Source organism: Aplidium turbinatum, chromosome 16 (assembly GCF_918807975.1).
Source record: "Aplidium turbinatum chromosome 16, kaAplTurb1.1, whole genome shotgun sequence".
NCBI lineage: Eukaryota > Metazoa > Chordata > Ascidiacea > Aplousobranchia > Polyclinidae > Aplidium > Aplidium turbinatum.
This window is the reverse complement of record NC_137487.1, coordinates 19,056,581-19,074,949: the sequence shown is the minus strand read 5'-3', so window position 1 is coordinate 19,074,949 and position 18,369 is coordinate 19,056,581. Positions and strand designations below refer to the sequence as shown.

Sequence of the window (18,369 nt, the reverse complement as noted above, 5' to 3'; positions counted from 1 at the left end):
ATTCAGACATTTCCAAAAACCCACAATATCTAACGAATACGATGTTATTTCTTCAAATTCCCAGTCCCTTAGAAATAGTTATGGCCCCTAAAATCATAACGGCCCAGTTTTAAAAGTACCGGCTGGACCCCCTGTCAACGCTAATGGATAATAAATATTTGTGAAGAAAAAAAAACAAACAAACTTTCAATTGACAGTTTACATCCCAATGTTGCAAATTTGCTGCTCGTTGTACAATCAATATTTTATGTTGGTTGCACAACACGTTAAAACATTTAAAAAATGATTTCTCTTCTTGGACGCGGCGGGGTTTCACGATAGTGGCCATAACATCGATTTCAATTCAATCTATTTTTTTATTGCTGATGAAAATTTGCAAAGAGTGACATAACCTACAGTAGAATTTAGAAAACACATAAATTTGGTACCACCAAAAGAAAAAGATGGCAAAACCAAAAAGTCTACATATGCCTTACTGAAACAGCTTTGGCAAACAGTGTCATTAATTTTAAAAGTCTCCAAACCTACTGCCTAACAGTTTAGTTATCGTTTAACAGTACATTCAATAAAGCTTAAAACACTTTACGTAATTATTTTGCAGCCACAAAAAATCAAGCAAGGTTACAGCATTTGAGATGATAATTTAGTATAAGTATAATATTTTAGTATTTTAGTATATTTTAGTATTTTAGTATAATAAAACCAACTAGCCTACAATTTCTTAATTAAAAGTTTTTTTTTGTTAAAACCCAGCTAGATTGCATGCAGAAAGGGAACGTTCAAATATTACGTAACGCTTTTTTTCCGAATTTTTGACCCCCCTCCCCCATGTAACGCCAACGTAACGCTTTTTCAATCCCCCCTCCGCCATGTAACGCTTTTTCACTACGAATTCAGCACAAAAAACTTCCATTCCGTACTCGAAAGCGTTACGTAACGTTTTGCTTGAACCCCCAATGTGACGCTAACGTATCGCTTTGCATAACCCCCCCCCCTCCCCCTCGAAGGCGTTACGTAATATTTGAACGTTCCCAAAACAAACTGAAAGTAAACATCGGTATAAAAGCAACCAAGGAACTCGGAATAAACTTAAAGTAATGTAGCAACAAAACAATCAGCAATCAGAAACTACGTACAATTTAACTTAAAGCAATATTACGTCAAAGTCCTCGACAAAATAATGAATCAAAAGTAAAGTAAAGGTCCCATGCTCATTCCCACAGTTATTGAGCTTTGGGTGATGAGAAGACAAGGTTCGCATTATACGCAGTCTTCGGCACTAGCTAGACAATAACAAGCCCAAGAAAAACAACGTACATTAATTAGGTTTTAATAAATTGACACATCCATAACACAGTTATGAAAATAAGAGAAAGAGAGATAATAACACAACACTAAATAACTTACAAAACTAATCCGGCAGCCGCTCAAGAATTAACTTAAGCCAGCTAAAACTAGCAGTGACAAGGACTAACAATAATAATAATAATGTTATGGTTTTATTTATTGTCGCTCTACAACAGCTAAGGTCTTTTAGCGACAGGGCTCATTTTTAATTTATATTAGGTTTGCAACGTTATCACATTATTACCCGACTCATTCTCACTGCGCTATGCAGGATAGAACACAACTGGTACCGTTTTAAAAGTCTTCGGTTTGACTCGACCTGGAATCGATCTCAGATCTACCACCACCAGAGCCGAAGGCGAAACCACTCAGCCATTGAGCTGGTTAGTGACAAGGACTGAGAAATGCACAATGCAACACTGGCGTTGTAGAACTAAGAAAAGAAGGCAAAGACCTAAAGGCACAAACGCGGAGCACTGATTGAGCGTAAACCTACAAGCAGTCCGGCACTCTATAGCACGAGTTAAATAAGTTATAAATTTACCACAAGTAGGGTAGCCAGTTTCTTTCTCTCGGCCGCCTTTACTTTAGAAAGTACGCCTATCCAATTTATTACACCCTGGGTAGAGGTAAGCGGTGTTTTCAACAACCAGTTTAAGCCGGGAGTCGAATCAGATTTGCATAATCGAAAAGCCAACGCTTTATCCGCTGCGCCATCTCACCGCCGCAAAACAATAGTAACAAGCAACAAAAACTTACTTGGTTAAAAAGTTTATTGTACAAAACCGTGCTAACCGATCCGTCGTGGGATTTGATGGTCTTCTGGTCGATTTTTTCATTGTCGTTATGACCTTCTAACACACAAACCTGAAAACGATTTGGTTCAACTTAAGATACAATTCTACATTGATAACTTGATTCAACAAAAACAAATAGCCAGTCATTCTTCAGAAAGCTTCACAGACCAAGAATACTAACATGACCTCTAACAGACAGTATAAACAATCATAATGCTTATTGTTAATACTTTTAAAGCCACAGCATACCACAGCTTTAACAAAATCACGTGTTAAAATCTCTGACTTTGATAAATCGCTTAACAGCAATGCTGGCTTCTATGTAGGCAATAACCGTACACGTTGTAACAAATTTAGAAGAGTTGTTATATTCTATCCTCTCCAAAAAGCTTTTCTTCGCCCAAATGACAAACATAGCTCTCAGTTACTCTCTTATTGCTCAAATCTGCAGACGTTGAAACATCCCAACAAATGTACTTCAGATGAGTTATTTGATCTTTATCAGTCGTTACAACGTTAAGAAAGATGAGACCAATGTAAGAACAAACCTGCATCGTTCCTAGAAAAAGCGCTTTGTATCTTTTTTGGTAATAAATAGCCGTAATCCTATGGGCCGGGGGCCCCAAAGGGGCAAGTGACCGAGGGGCCATAGTTTGTGTGGTTGAGTGGTCTCGTAGTTCTGTAATTTTAATTGTCTGCAAAAAAGATTTACAAGCATGATGGTCAGGCCAGTCGACTCATTTCATAATTGCCTTTAACTGTTGCACATTTCACTCGCACAAATTTTATCCAGGCCAGTGGCATAGTTAGCAACCCTATCACTGCTTCTGGTAGACTTGGGTTTGGATCCAGGTCTAGTCATACCAAGGCCTGCACAGATACTTTCTACTGTGTTTTGCACAGATACTTTCTACTGTGTTTTCTTGAATAAAGCCGGAAATTTTGGAGCAATGATGTAACAATACATACCATAAATGCATTTAACAAATGAGAAGCCTCCACCTGCTCAAACCTTTGCTGTGGTGTGGCGATAAAAATACAAATGGTTCTGATTTCTTTGCTTGCTACCATAATGGGATTGGGATGAATTTGTGAATGGATGAAAACGTATTAACAATATTTTCATTTAGGAGAAGAATTGTTGAAATGCTTGTTAATCCAGTAAACTAAACTCATGTTGGCAAACGTTTCAAAAACTAAACTGTATTTTTTACCAGTGTGGTAAATCCAAACGGTTGCTATACCAGAGGTTCAGTTTTGCGAGTTTGAGATTTGTATATTTTACTGCATTCAGATATTTGATCTTACTGTAAATATTCTCACAAACTAACATACTAATATACAAATATAAGAAGCACTATTTGGCACAAATGGCAGAAAACGAATACCGGTAACTTTTATCTGAAACGTATCGCATCAAAATACTTCACCCTGTCTTTCCCGGAAGTGATAATTTGTCCGCTCTCAGAGATGATAGTGCAATGTCGGACAGGACTGTGATGTCCTTTTATCACCGAAGCTGGCTTGGTACTTCCAGGATTCCACGTGCGTACCATTCCATCAAAACTCCCGGTTACTAGCAAATTATCAGTCACATTTACTTTGAAACAATGGCCATTTATGCTTGCATAATGCAACGTGGAAAATGCCAAACGAATAGCAACGAAAGGTCGGGATTTGTGGAAACAATTGGCAGCTATTCTTTGAATCGGGGATGGCACATAAATGAAAATCAAGCGGGATAGAGTCATTTTATCTGCCCCGTCTGTCACCATAGATGCAGAGAGTATGAAGAAGACATACTACTATACAACATCAAAATACTTTGTTGATAAACTAAATGTCTCTTACCAATCAGATTCCATTCCTTTGAATAGTCCAAAGCCAGTATGCCCCGTCGTATTTTGTAATAGCAACCTCTAAACAATGTTGAATGATTTTATTTTGTTAACTATGAGTTAGTAGGCCTATAGCACATTCAAACAGCTAAGTTGGAATAATATTTATCATAGTTTGAAAGAAACTAGCTGACAAAAGGGGAAATCCACTTGAAAATCATAACTGTAAAAGCAAAAGTCATGCATCCTGTATCACAATGTACCAACTCAAGTGTTCACAAAGTGGTGTACAAAAATATTGGTTTGTTATTTTATTGCACAAGAATCGATTTCGTTATAGCAAAAGTATTTTGATCTTATTCAAATAGAGTTGAATGTTTAGTGCAAATGCAAGAAATAAATTATTGTGTACAATGTGAGTAGAGAGGTTACTTGTTTAATCATCTCTCTCTCCTTATAGGCATCATAGCTCACACAGTTATCGATGCACAATGATATTCCAGTTGGTTCAATATGGTGAGCCTTGCCAAAGTTCCGTGGGATGTTTTATACATGACTGAAGGGTTTTTAGACATAAAAATTAAGTTTTAATAAGTTTGTTGTTATAATTTATATGTTTCTCTAGGATTTCTTACACAGTGTATTTTTTTTGGAGGCTTGGTAAGGTCTACTGAAAATGCATAGCCGAAAATGTTTGCCATTTTGTTTTTACTATGTTAAATGTTGTGTTATTGTTCAGTTATGTCTGTTTATTATTATTATTATTATTTATTTGCGTCAGACAAAGCTGTCCATATTCATAACAAAACAACGAAATAATACATAAACTGCAAATGCACAAAGGTCACAGAGAGATTATACTGTACGTTGTTTACTCTAAACAACTGACATTAAATTGCCTACTTTACCTGTTAGATCCCAATTTTGTGAACCCCGGCCACTTTGGCTTGTATGAGACGTTTGTGAGGTCCCCTAGATACATGGAATCGTTGTCAGTGGCACTGCAGGAAATGAAGCATTCGAGGCCCTGAGCCAATTGGAAGTACTGGGCGCTGTTCACCAGGTTCGAGTGTAGATTCTGTGAAAAGTTAGTTACATTCTTAAGCTAGAAAATATTCTGAGAAGATGAATGATTTACAGCGGGAAATAATTTTGAAAAGGTTCATCATATAATTTTGGCAGAGAAGTTAACTTTTTCACATATAAGTAAACGCACCCAAGCAACACAATGAAACTTATCAGATACAGTACAACGAAAACATGCCGATGGCTCTTTTGAACTTCGTATATTGCCAGTAAATCCCAATCAAGCTTAATCTGCGTGTGGTGCTCATGGCTTCAAACATGACAGGTGAAGCCCATCCGTGCAATGAAGTCTTTGTCACAAGGACAGCAATTGAATGGTTTAAGATTTAGAAACATGAATTTCAGGAAACAATTTTAAGTGAGGGAAGGTGGGCAAAATATAATCGTTCTGTATGCAGCATAATATAGAGCAAAAATTTCCCATAGTGACATTTGAAGAGACATTCAAAAAGTGTCAATATAGTGAAATGTCACCCTGGCCGAGGACGCTATCGCCGAATTCTATTGTATATACTTTTGTCCGGACCTTTTTCACAACCAGGACCAGTTGCTTTCCAGAAACACTATTACGTTCTGAATACTTACCTCGTAAATTAGGCAGAAAGCGCCGGGAATTTTCTGTTTCAAGACTGAAACCAAAGCTATCTTACGCACAACTCCTGCATGAAAGTTTGCAACAGAAATCAAATCAAAATCTGCCATTTTTACATCTATTCAGCGTTTGAAGACGTCAATACAAAGTAAAAAAAACCTGATTTACTGGTTATGGGAATATTAAGTTTTAAAAATGTTATAAAGAAAACACAACAGCTTAACAATAATTGCATTTTCGTCGCAATTCTGTCTAAAGATATATAATGCCTGAAGTAAATGGTGCAAACTCCCTTAAATCTTTTATTCCTTAAGAAATATAAATTAAGTATGGAAGCCAAACAACTACTTTTTGCTGTCTATCATACAATAATGCATTGGTACAAAGCAAAATAGTAACTGATATTTTTAAATTATGTTCTAGCCTATTTTGTTTTGTTTTCATATGCTTCGTTGCTGCGTTGTTCTTATTCAAATGCAAATATTACAAACCTTTTTGTGGATAGACTCCAAACAGACCTTTCATCATAGCTTGAAAGAATCGGAAGACAATGACGCTTCCATTTGAGTCACTCACCACTAGAGTGCAGCAGTTCAAATCGTCGTGGTTGAACCTGAATGCCAAGAGCGGTCAAATATGGAGCAAAGATCCGGTGTTTACCACATTCTTTAAAGAACGTTTGTCCAACAACTAACAAAAACACCCGGATGTTGCTCATGACACAGTTATACACAGGTAGCAAATCCATTTTTATATGAATTCAATGTCTGTAGCGCAGACGTTGAATCAATGTAAAAATGATTGATTTGCTGTGTCGAGTAATGTCGTGCTTGATTGTGCATCATAATTCACTTTGTTACTTTTAGTTCACGTAACTCTAATTTTCAACTTTTTGTGATGCTTAAATACGACAGAGATACTGACAACAATTTGCAGGATTGGTGAAAAGTGAAAGAACATGTTGCTACGAAGACAAAGACTAATTGTCTGTCGAGTAGCTTATAAGTCGATAGACATTTTTTTGTTTGATCCAATATGAAGTCTAGTTTCATGGTGTTGCAGTTGGAGACCATTCTCAAGTCGGTCGTTAACCGCCTAGTGGTTTGACAAGTTAAATACCATTTTCATAGTTGGGTGTGTTGAATAGAGTTCGTTTGGAGCGGAGATTGGATCTATCTTGGACAATAGGCCACATAGTTGACTTGTTACAGTACTGCCTCATATTTACAATATTGATCACAGATTCTTGTACAGTACTGAACAAGGGCGGATTAATACTAATAATCGTGTTTTTACTTGCACCCCGCATTGTGATAACATACAGACGACAGGAAGCAGCAAAGTGACATATAGTCTTCGAGTTATCTGCTCCGCTTATTTAGGCTTTAAGTGTCTTTGCCGAGACACAGCCGCGGGCTCTGAAGCGATGTCGGAGCGATGTCGAACCCACGTCCTTTCGAACGTCGCGCAGACGTTCTCATCACTCGGCTACGCAGCCGACAAGCCACAACCAATTCGAGAGCGTTTACTGTAGGCGGTTCCGGCAATCATTGCTTTGCGAAGGATATAAAGAGCGATTTTGAATATGGTTTGGTAAAGTGTGGGGGCATTTATTTGTATATTGCGCGTTAATTTACTCTGTTTATAACAAGTAACCCTGGCACAGGCGAAAACGAAATGTGCAAGTCAAAAAACTTGTTAATGAAAGTGTGAAAAATATGTCTGACTCACCAGTAATTCATTGTAAGAATCGGATTTTTAAATCCAACCAGCTGGAATTTCTTTTCTAGCTTATTGCCAGCAATATCGTAAAAGCCTAAGAAAGACATATGATAATAACCATTGGGCTTCATTATCAGATAATTACATATTTAATATTTACTGATTGATTGATTGACTCTTCATCCTCGGACTGGGAAAGCTTCTTGCAGAGCTTAATCCTGGCAGTTTCGCATACTTGTAGAGGCTTTGAATCACTGACGCAGGCCCGGTCACCGAGATTGACAGAGTGAAGTTTCCGATTGTTGAAGTCTTGTTGCCGGGGAATTATTCCATCCATTAGATGCCGCTGAATAGAGAGCAGTCCTTAACGTGCGTTGCTCAAGCGCACACCCCGAGAGTCGAACCAGCGCCGCTTGATCTTGAAGCTTCTTCGTTCCAGAAGTGACGCGCTAACCAATTGAGCTATCGGGGCGGTAAACAGTTTAAACAGTTTAATCTTGAGAATTTGTTTTTTTTATTGCAATTATTTAGCCTACTTTTTCATCAATGTCCGCATTGCTTGGCCTATCAAATAGAAGGTAAAAGCGGATGAATAAATTGCTTTCATGCTACATATTCGTCATGTGTTCTACAAGTGATTCCATTAATTTTTGTTCTTGCTAACTTATGTTCTCAACACCACAACACACCACCTTTTCAACAGTTGAATGAGAGAGCTATCAAGGATATTATATACGAGAAACCAAACAGCTAACACATCCTTGATAGCTATTTGTAGTTTCAACTAGGAACTTCTATAAAAAACGTATAAATTTTAAAATAATGGAGTTGATGATGTAACGATGACGATGAGTGTCAATGATGTCATTTAACTTTGACCTTACAGTTATTAGTTTCTTCCGTTTGAAATCTTCGTCTTGTGACGTCATTGAATCTAAAAGACATCGGAAGGCCTTCTTCTGTACACAAACTTCTTATTCTACTTACTGATTTCTCTTTCTGTCGAGCTAATCGCGACGAGCGCAATATTAGCGCACGGCGCCATGTCGGTCATCCACAGCTGGATGCAAGTATCCCTTCCGAGACCTACCTACAACACTTGGAGGCACACTGAGACTTTATAGCCTCGTTTTAATACAAAAAGTATTAAAATGGCTCAGAGAGAGCAAATAAAATAGATAAAAAATTTATGAATTATTTAACTATTTTTATGTTACCTTTGATGCTCGAGATGGTTCTGTTGCATTTTTGCAACTCGAAGGCATAAAGACATAAAGTAATTATCACAGAATACTTCACAAGACAGTGTTTGCTAGATTTGGCTGTAAAAATGTTCAAAAAAGTTTTTAATCCAAGACTCACCAATCCTAATGCATGCATTCTTTTATTTTCAGGCTAGTTTAAGTTTAGTTTAGTTTAAGTTTAGTTTTAGTTAGAAGAATAAGTTTAAAATTTAGAAGTTTAAGTTTAGTTTTAGTTTAAGTTTAGTTTAGTTAGTTTAAGTTTAAGGCTAGTTTAATCAGGCTAGTTTAAGTTTGTTTTAAACAAATATTTCTATTTAGCCGAGACCGAATGTGAAGAAAATAAATGACCGTGCAGCGACTCTCTTGAAGTGAATTGAACCAATAAGATAAAAGTTAAATTTTTGGCTGATTTGAATAACCGTTTTGTAGATATAAGAGAAGTTTATAATGTCATCATACAATTTTGCGAACAACTATTGTTTGAAGATTTAGTTTTGAAAAAAATTCAGTCACATTTTAAAATTTAATGCTAGATAAAATGTTTTTATCAACTTAAATTTCACAAAAAGCAACTTCTCTATAAACGTGCTGTATAATTATTTTTTGTTTGAATTCTAAAGTTTAATACATCAGCACCGCTGGTTTCATCGGGAAATATCGCTTTTACTTATCTCGTATTTGAAAGCTATGTTATTTCATAGCCAGGTAAAAATAAGTAAATAAATTTATTTCAAAATGAATAAATGAAGCTCGTGGCACAGAATACCTTGTTTCATTGGGAACTGTTCAATACACATTGACAATTGTCCCACCACAATGTTATTCTGAGGTTCAATCAATACCAAAAAAGCATTAACCTTTTCAACTCAAAATCTTACCATAAACGATTTCTGTAATTCAAAATCAAGCCCATACACCCCCAACTGGCCTTCCTTGCTGAGGGAGAGATATTTCCCTCCCGGGTTGTCGCGATCCGCAGCTCTGCTACCAGCGCGATTTGTGAGGTTTTGCAGGAAACTGATTCTTACTATGACGTCTCTATGATTGCTGGAGAGAAAAAAATTATATTTTAAAGCAAAAGAAGTTTCATTGTAACACAAAAATGCAGTAGATGGCACAGAGACGAGTTACATATTGAAAACTTGTTGAAGTATTGTCATTCCGTGCTGTACTTATAAATATAAGCAACCATGACTTCAAATCGCAAAGTAATGATGATCTATAATATAGAGCAAACGGATAACTAATCTCTTAACATAACTCATCAAAACATCGGTTTCATTATAATGATAGTATTTTTAGTTAGCACATGTAAAACCGTAAAAAAAATTTTGGGCCCTTCTCACTTCTTCTAAGCATTGTGTGATTCAAGTAGATTTATTGCTAATTTGCATCTATCGACGTCTGGCATTTACACTACAATCTAATCTCTTAACATAACTCAAGAAAGAATCGATTTCGGTATAATGATGGTATTTTTAGTTAGCACATGTAAAATTGCAAAAAAAAATTAGAATCAAAATGGTTGAAAAAATTGTTATTAAGGATTGAAAAGTATATCGAAAATTAACTTACGATGCTAACTCACGAATTGGATTTGGAAATGGAACCTGAGAAAGAAAAGTTGTCGTTGTTAAACATTTTAAAACTTTCCTTTACTTAAGATTCAAGAAAAAGTTTTTGTTGCGATTCTCTTTATACTGACACGTCAACGGTGTAAGAAGCAAATCGGCACCAAGTTACAAAAACGAGTTACCAGCCAGCCACTCAGCTCTTATTTTGCATTGATTCAACGTCTGCAAACATTATATCAATACAAAAAGGAGTAACTTGCCAGCTGAGCTCGCTTAACTAAAAAAACGTTGCCAATAACTTACAAAGTGGAAAAAATACAAAATGTACGAATCACGTTGTAGCTGCTTTATCGTTTATAATGAACCGACCTCCTTGATCAGACTTGTCATGGTATCCTTCTCTTGGTACTCCAATAACATGTACGACAGGTATTCATCCTAATCAAACAATGTCATTCAAAATGTTTTTCGTAAGGCTGGTTGGTTTTGAATATTTATCCTCGGACTGACAAAGCCTTGATTGGTTATTTCTGGTAGTTTCGCATACTTGTAGAGGCTCTTGACGCAGGGCCGTTTACCGAGATTGACAGAGTGAAAATTTTCTGATTGTTGAAGTGTTGTTGCAGGAAAATTATTCCATGCATTTGGTGCCGCTGAATGGAGAGCAGTCCTGAAATGCGTTGCTGAAGCGCACACCCCGAGAGTCGAACCAGCGCCGCATGATCTTGAGCCGGGCGCGTAACCACTGAGCTAACGGGGCGGAGCACTGAAGAAAATTAACAGCAGCACTCGGGCAAGGTTTAAATGCTCACGAGACTGGTAGCCTAATCTGCTTTGTTGATCTTGTGATTTTCCGCTGTCATCCTAGCATCAGCGCCATATTTGAAGTATTTATATATCTGTGTAGTTTAACTGATGTTGCTGGAATACAAGGTCTAACAAAACAAATCTGAATATAACCATAGCCTAATGATCGCAAGCTTCACAGTCCACCCGCAGGTAGTACAAGGCTATATCTCTGCAAGGCACTTGGTCAATGATTGACCCTCACCTTCTTGCTTATTTGTAACCAAAGGCTTCAATTAATAGACGTAAGACTGAGTATGACGACAGACATTGAAAAAATTAGTATTGTTCGTAAGGGTGTTTGATTTAAAAATTTCAAAATTTTATTTTTGCTTTGATGTAATCCTATTCTTTGTTTCACTTTGCTTCGAATTAAGTTGATTAGTGCAGAATTTTGTTTTGTTTCCAACCGCTTTTTATCAAACAATTTTTTTTGACCTAATCAGAACGTTCTGCCAGGAAAAGATTACTTTTGTAGTCCAACAAAACAATCGTAATCTAGCTACCCAGTCAACTGTTCCGTCACAATTGGTGTCTACTTTCATGAACAGAATGTCGAGCTCCTCATCCCGAACGCTCGATCCCATTGTCTTCTTCATCGCTGTGCGGAACTCGTCAATTGCCAAACCGCCTCCATCATCTGTGCCCGCCTCCTAACAATTACAACAATCCTTACAGTACTAACAAACTCTTTTCATTTTACCGGTAGCTTTGTGGTTAGAGTGTCCACCTCTAAATCGGTAGGCATGGGTTCGATACCTTGTCGAGTTATATCAAAGACTTTTTAAAAGTAGTACTGAAGCTTATTTTTGCTTGACACTCAGTAAAGGAATAGATTCAGGGTAATAATGTACTCAGCTGTGTCTTTGTATGACTGAGCTGACACTGTTTGCTCAGTACAGCGCTGAGAGCAACGCAGATCAGCGATGGGTACAAAGTCACATAAAAATCCGCGTTACTATCCTTTTAAAAATACATGTTGTCATACTGGACGACGAAGTCAGAGAATTGGTCAGCACACATTTAGAATCAAAATTATTGAGTGGCGTATATATTTGATGAAATGTAGAATTACAGTATAATAAGAGTAGAAAAGATTTATGCTTGCTGATGATTTAGAGACTTCAGAAAATTGTCACCCAGTTGTAAAAAATGTTTGCTGCACATATATTCTATTTGAATTAAGACCTTCTGATGATCCCTCTTTTAGGGTGAAAGTAACTTTTTAGAAAATAGTAACTATGTTTGATGTAATTTGATATGCTTGGCTTTTTGCTTGGCATTGAACACTTTTTGTAGTATTAATAGTATTTATTGTTTATACTGTGACTAATTTAGCTTTTAAATATTAGCTTTAATGTAAATAAAATTGTTTACGTTAAAAATGCTTTCGAGCAGCTTGAGATGCTCAAAGTTCATCTGGTCTTCCAGCTTGCTTGCTTCTTTGCTTGCAGTGGGTTTCAATTGTCTGACTTTTCCCTTGGCTCCTATGAAAAAAAGAGGTAAATGAACGCATAGTGACACGTGTTTGGGTACAATCTATCGAGATAGCAAAAATCATTAATATTGATTTAATGTCTGCAGACGTTGAATCAATTTTAATGTAATTTGTTAAGCTTTTTCGTTAAAGCTTCTGGGGCCGAGGGTTTCTATTTTACCACTCCAGGTTCGCGATGTTCCCGGACTACACTGGAAGACTACAAGAGCAACCAGTTTTTGGTTTCATCTTCCAAGATACGCAGACTTTTTACTCTGTTAGGTGGCATGAAGATTCTACAATCGTTGATGATGTCGTCGGCATTCTGCGGTCTGTTCCTCAGCACCACATTCACAAGAAGAGGAATATGCCCTTTCCCATTGATGCCACTTTCCAGCAGAAGGAGCCCCAGCCCAGTACGGAGACGGTTGAGGTGCACTAGGATCTTGGATCCACATAAACAAGGCGCAATATTGCGCTGTTATTCGTTAGCTGGGTAGCCAGATGAAGGAGGTGTAGTGCCCACTGTTAGTTTGGAACTGAACCTGAAATGAATCCACCAGAGTTCTGACACCACGCACAACCAAAAATTTAGTTTTCAGAATGTTGTAAATTAAAATGAATTTATCACTATTCCAATTACGAGTCATAGAATACAACAGTTGTGGTTACAACATTTACTTAATTTTTGCATTAAATAGATGTTTTTATTCTTCGGTGGGATAGCGCAACGGATTTGGCGTTGGTTTTCCAATTATGCAAACCTGATTCGACTCCCAGCTTTAGCTAGTTGTTGAAAACACCGCCCACCTCTACCTATAGGGTGTAATAAATTGGGTGGGCATAATCGCTGCAGGAAAGGTGGAAGAGAAAGGAACTGGCCACCCTGCTCTCAGTGCTGAAGGCTTAGTACAAAGAATCTTATCTTCTCATACCCGACACTTGAATCAAGTATAGGATCACCTTAGATTTTTTTAGACAATAAACGGATGCCATTCATTGGCCCAACACTGCATGATAAGCGGGCGTCATAAATAAGCGGTGAATTGATTTGGGTAACTACGCTTAATCGAACTGCCCTTTCTGATAAAGAATCTTTTCTCAAGGTCCTAAGTCCATTTGTCAGCACAAATCTTTAGGTTTAAATAAAACATCCACCAAATAATACAAAGATTGGTTTGGTCTTCCGGTGTGGCGATTAAGCTGAGTTCACTGTGCAATTCTGTGGCTACTCGCCACCTGCCCAAACATGTGAACAAAGTCGCCGCCACTGCTTAAAGGTTTTAAAAGGAAGAGCACCTTGATCCTTGGAGTGGTAAAGAAAACGCGTTTACACGAAGAAGACTGTAGACCAGGGTTACTCAACTAATGTTAACAAAGGTCCGGTTTGACAAGTTGAATGTTTTTAGCGGTCCGGTGAATAAGCTATTTCATACGCAACCACGAAAGTTAAACTATCAGTGCCAGTACCGAACCATTATTTTTAGGTAAAATGTATCTCTACTTGAATTTGTGACAAAGTGTTTAGGGGTCTTGATGATTTAACTACTAATATAATCACGGAAAATTTTATTTTCTCCCAGCAGAAATCTGTTTAAGAAGGCCCTGAAACGTGGCAATGAGGTTATTCTTCCAGAAGCCCGAGGTCCACCATCAGCACCCAGAAGATCAAGATTAGGACCGCGGTGGTGGGCTAGTTGAGTAGCCCTGCTGTAAGCTACTAATAATTTCCTTTTTATTGTAACTGAAAAAATTTAAAACAAATTTACAAAAGAAGTTTTAAGCGATATAATAATATACACATTGTTACCTCCATGTCTTGCATGCGAAGTATGCAAGGAATGGATTTTTTCTGTACTCCCGGGTGGCAATAACAAACGTGAAGTGCTGGATTAAAAACAATTAAAAATGTAAAAGATATTGAAAAACATATTTAAAAACGGAATAGAAAATCAGACGACAAATAAATCACTTTTTTTTGCATTGATTCAACGTTTGAAGACATTAAAGAACTGTTGCTTTGCTATCTGGGTGGCATCTAAACCCTTTTGTTGATATCAATGAAATAATGTAATATTTGTAAATGAAAGTTTCATTTTAGCAAAGAGTGTAGCCAATTATCATATTTCTTGGTTTTTAAAACTTTACAACGTAAAAAAAACATCAAAAGAGAGTTGACACTTTTCCAATTAGGTTCTGCAATTGAAACATTGAAATAAGGTTCCTCCAAACTGCAGAAACGTCGAGTCAACCAGAGCATCGATCAAAACCACGTCTCAATTTTTAGACTTTGTAGCCATGCCACTACAAATATTGCCAACATGGAAAAGTGTTCAAAAGTCAACACGACGACAGCAAGTGTACAGGTATTTTGAAACATAATAAATGATTAATTAAGACTTTTATTTTCTTCCAAGAGATGTCAATGACAAAAATTAGAGTATGCTATTGTTCAAAGAAAATGAAGGGGTGTACCAGCAAACAGCTATAGGATTGGCCCATGATACTAGAGAAGGATCCACAGAGGATACAAGCTGATATGAATGAATCAACAAGTGAATAAAAAAATAAAAGTTAACCTCTCAAGTACATGTAGCTCCACACAAAGTGAAATTTACATGCCTTTTGACTTTTTTTTATTTCTTTAAAAATAATGTCTAAAAATACATCATTGTCCAAAAAGAATGTCTAAAAAGACATTATTAAAAATGTCTTCTTAGACATTGTTTTTAAAGAAATAAAAAAAAGTCAAAAGGCATGTAAATTTCACTTTGTGTGGAGCTACATGTACTTGAGAAGTTAACTGTTATGATATTGTTATTTGTATATTATTATCCACTCACTCTTCATCCACGATAGCAATGGATCCACGGCGTTCTTTGTGGTCTATTTCGCTTCTTACTTTTTGGATCGTACTCATGTTGATGTATTATTTGTAAAACAAATTAAAAAAATGTTTTTGGGAACAAAAACTTAAAAAAGTTGTGCCTGGGAGCAAATGGCATCCTCATATATTTGTGACGTAATGCAATCGTCACAATTTGGTACTTGAAACATTTGTTTTTGGAAAAGGAACCCAGTTAGTCACCAGCATCACTCAACAAATGAATATAATTATTGAATTTATTGACAGTTTCTTCATATGTTTTTTAATGGAGTGGTACATGAGTTTCATTGAAAACTATGGTAGCTTATATTATTTTTTCAAATACACATTCAGTGAAAGCAGCTTTCATTCCAAAAGAATGAAAAAACTTTTCTTTCCGAACGAGGTTATCATATCTCTGTTATCATATCATATCATATCTCTGTTATCATATCTCTTATCATTATCACATCTGTTATGATTATCATATCTCTGTTATCATATCTCTTATCATTATCATATGTCTGTTATCATATCACAAACATCCCAAACAATGCTCTTACCTGGCCCCGACACTGGCGTGACAAGCTATGAATGAATGAATGAATGAATATCTCTGTTTAGCCTACCATAGTTCTGACAAAGTAAAAAATCCGAGAGAATAAGCAAAGTAAAAGTTGAATTTTTAATGTGGCGGAGGTTTATCTTCTGAGCTTTTTCAGCAATTTTTTATGCATTGGTTTCTTTTTTAATTTGTAATTTTAAGTTACTGTAATTTCTCAGTTTTGAGTAGCCTACAACAAAACTTACAATCCTTTAATAATTTAAAAAATACGCGCGCTCCTGGGCCGCTGTCTGGGTTTAATGTAACCTACGACAATATGGTCGAGAAAGGAGAAAAATTTATAAAAATAAAAAAAAAATTGATTTTTGGGTGGTATAATGTCCAAGTGTCCATTGCGTCCCTTCACCTAAATCTGCTATCGACTTGGCCTGCTTAAATTAGAGCACACTTTTTAGTCTTAATAATATTTGTTTCATACTTAGTAATAACTATATTTGATTTAATTTGCTCTGCTTTGCTTTTTTGCTTAGCATTGAGCACTTTTTTGTAGTATTGATAGTTTTCATTGTTTCATACTGTATATATCTTATATTAGTGGCATTTGGAAGAGCAAGCTCAATATTTAAAAGTAAATTACCGATCTCAATGAAAAGAAAAGTGTTTAATCAATGCATTCTCCCAACAATGACATACGGAGCAGAAACATGGAACTTAACGAAAGCACTAACACTCAAACTACGCACTGCGCAAAGATCACATGAAAAAGTACTCTTTGGCATTACATGGAAAGACAGGAAACCAGCCAAATGGATACGACAACAAACACAAATCAAAGATATCATTCAAACAATAAAAAGTTTAAAGTGGAATTGGGCAGGACATATCATGCGAACAACTGACAACAGATGGACAAGAAGAGCTACTGACTGGATACCGCTTGACAACAAACGTAAAAGAGGGAAACAGAAAACAAGATGGCGAGACGAACTCTACCAATTCGACAAACACTGGACACAAATGTGCAAAGACAGACAAAATTGTATAGATATGGGGAAGGCCTTCGTCCTGCAGTGAAACAACAATGGCTGACAATGATGATGATATCTTATATGCAGTGGCGTACTTCGGCAAATCGCGCACACCATTTACTGCATGCTCAAGCTTGCTGCAGCTGGCTCCTGCGGTGCCTGTATCTCTACCCAGCTAGCAAGATTGCTTTTTTTAACATTACATCAACGTCTGCAGAAGTTGAATTAATGTAAAATTGACCAATTTGGTAACTGCACAGAGTCTTTTGTGCACGCTAACCGATTGCTACCGTAACAACCATACATCTTGTTCATTGCCCTTCAGCATTTGCTGAGATCTTTACGCGACTGCACATTTGTATTCGGTATCATTGTTATTGCTATATCTTCAATGTTTGCTCGTTGTTTCTTCTACACCCCAATGCTTTGCTTGCAAACACAATCGCAATCACATAAATACTACCGGATAATTAACAATCAATGCGTAACCTACTACCGCCACAATCATTATGCGTAGTCCGCTGTAGGCTACATTTTTGTTCTAGAATGGGTGAACTATTTTGTTACGTAATTCTGTAGAGGTGTTTCGACAATTACTGACCAATAGTCCCCTTTAGTTACGCAATCTGTTACTTTGAAAGCTGCTTCTGCAAAGTTTCTGTGTAGGACATTCTGGAAAGTTTCGTGACATTCTGGAAAAATTATGATTTGTCGACCAGAAGAATGAATTCTTGTGATGTAATATTACCTAGTCTCTGGAAGCTTCTGAGCACACTTGTTATAAAAAGCGCGTAATTTGATTATTGTTATTAGAGTTGTGTGTTGTGAGGATTAGAATTTGTAATAAAAAGTATATTAAAAACGATTGTAGAGTTCTAACCAACATTGAATAGATTGTAAGAAGTTATTGCCAATTGTAAAGTAGTTGTTGCAAGTAGGCTAGTAGTGTAAATATATTTAGAAATCGACGAAGACTTTTGCTGTGCAGAATTTGATTTCTTTACGTGTTGGAAGTGGTAAGGTAAACCAATTGTCAGTTCAAGCATTTCATCTATCATCTCACAAGTAGAACTCTTCGACCATTTATTTGACTGTTTAACATTTTATGGTTGGTTGGTTTTGAATCTTTATCCTCGGACTGACAAAGCCTTGATTGGTTATTCCTGGTAGTTTCGCATACTTGTGGAGGCTCTTCACGCAGGACTGGTTACTGAGATTGGCAGAGTGAACCGATTGTTGAAATGTTGTTGCAGGAAAATTATTCCATCCATTGGGTGCCGCTGAATGGAGAGCAGTCCTGAAAATGCGTTTCTGAAGCGCACACCGCGAGAGTCGAACCAGAGCCGCGTGATTTTGAATCAATCGCTAAACCACTGAGGTAACGGGC

At 36.8% G+C, this 18,369-nt stretch overlaps 1 protein-coding gene across 1 annotated transcript in view; it reads right to left on the bottom strand.

The window, feature by feature from the left end:
* The window catches only part of LOC145785976 (WD repeat-containing protein on Y chromosome-like), a 29,545-nt gene extending 14,060 nt beyond the window's left edge, over positions 1-15,485 (bottom strand). Inside the window, exons 1-16 of the mRNA XM_082597670.1 lie at positions 15,367-15,485; positions 14,334-14,410; positions 12,424-12,533; positions 11,553-11,699; positions 10,570-10,638; positions 10,202-10,236; positions 9,505-9,673; positions 8,370-8,472; positions 7,392-7,476; positions 6,152-6,273; positions 5,654-5,727; positions 4,891-5,060; positions 3,996-4,063; positions 3,575-3,720; positions 2,693-2,839; positions 2,107-2,214 (exon numbers count right to left, since the gene is read on the bottom strand). Of these exons, the coding sequence (XP_082453796.1) occupies positions 2,107-2,214; positions 2,693-2,839; positions 3,575-3,720; positions 3,996-4,063; positions 4,891-5,060; positions 5,654-5,727; positions 6,152-6,273; positions 7,392-7,476; positions 8,370-8,472; positions 9,505-9,673; positions 10,202-10,236; positions 10,570-10,638; positions 11,553-11,699; positions 12,424-12,533; positions 14,334-14,410; positions 15,367-15,443 (1,707 nt within the window). The 5' untranslated portion in view covers positions 15,444-15,485. The remainder of the gene's footprint in view (positions 1-2,106; positions 2,215-2,692; positions 2,840-3,574; positions 3,721-3,995; positions 4,064-4,890; positions 5,061-5,653; positions 5,728-6,151; positions 6,274-7,391; positions 7,477-8,369; positions 8,473-9,504; positions 9,674-10,201; positions 10,237-10,569; positions 10,639-11,552; positions 11,700-12,423; positions 12,534-14,333; positions 14,411-15,366) is intronic.
* Between the last annotated feature and the right edge of the window lie 2,884 nt (positions 15,486-18,369).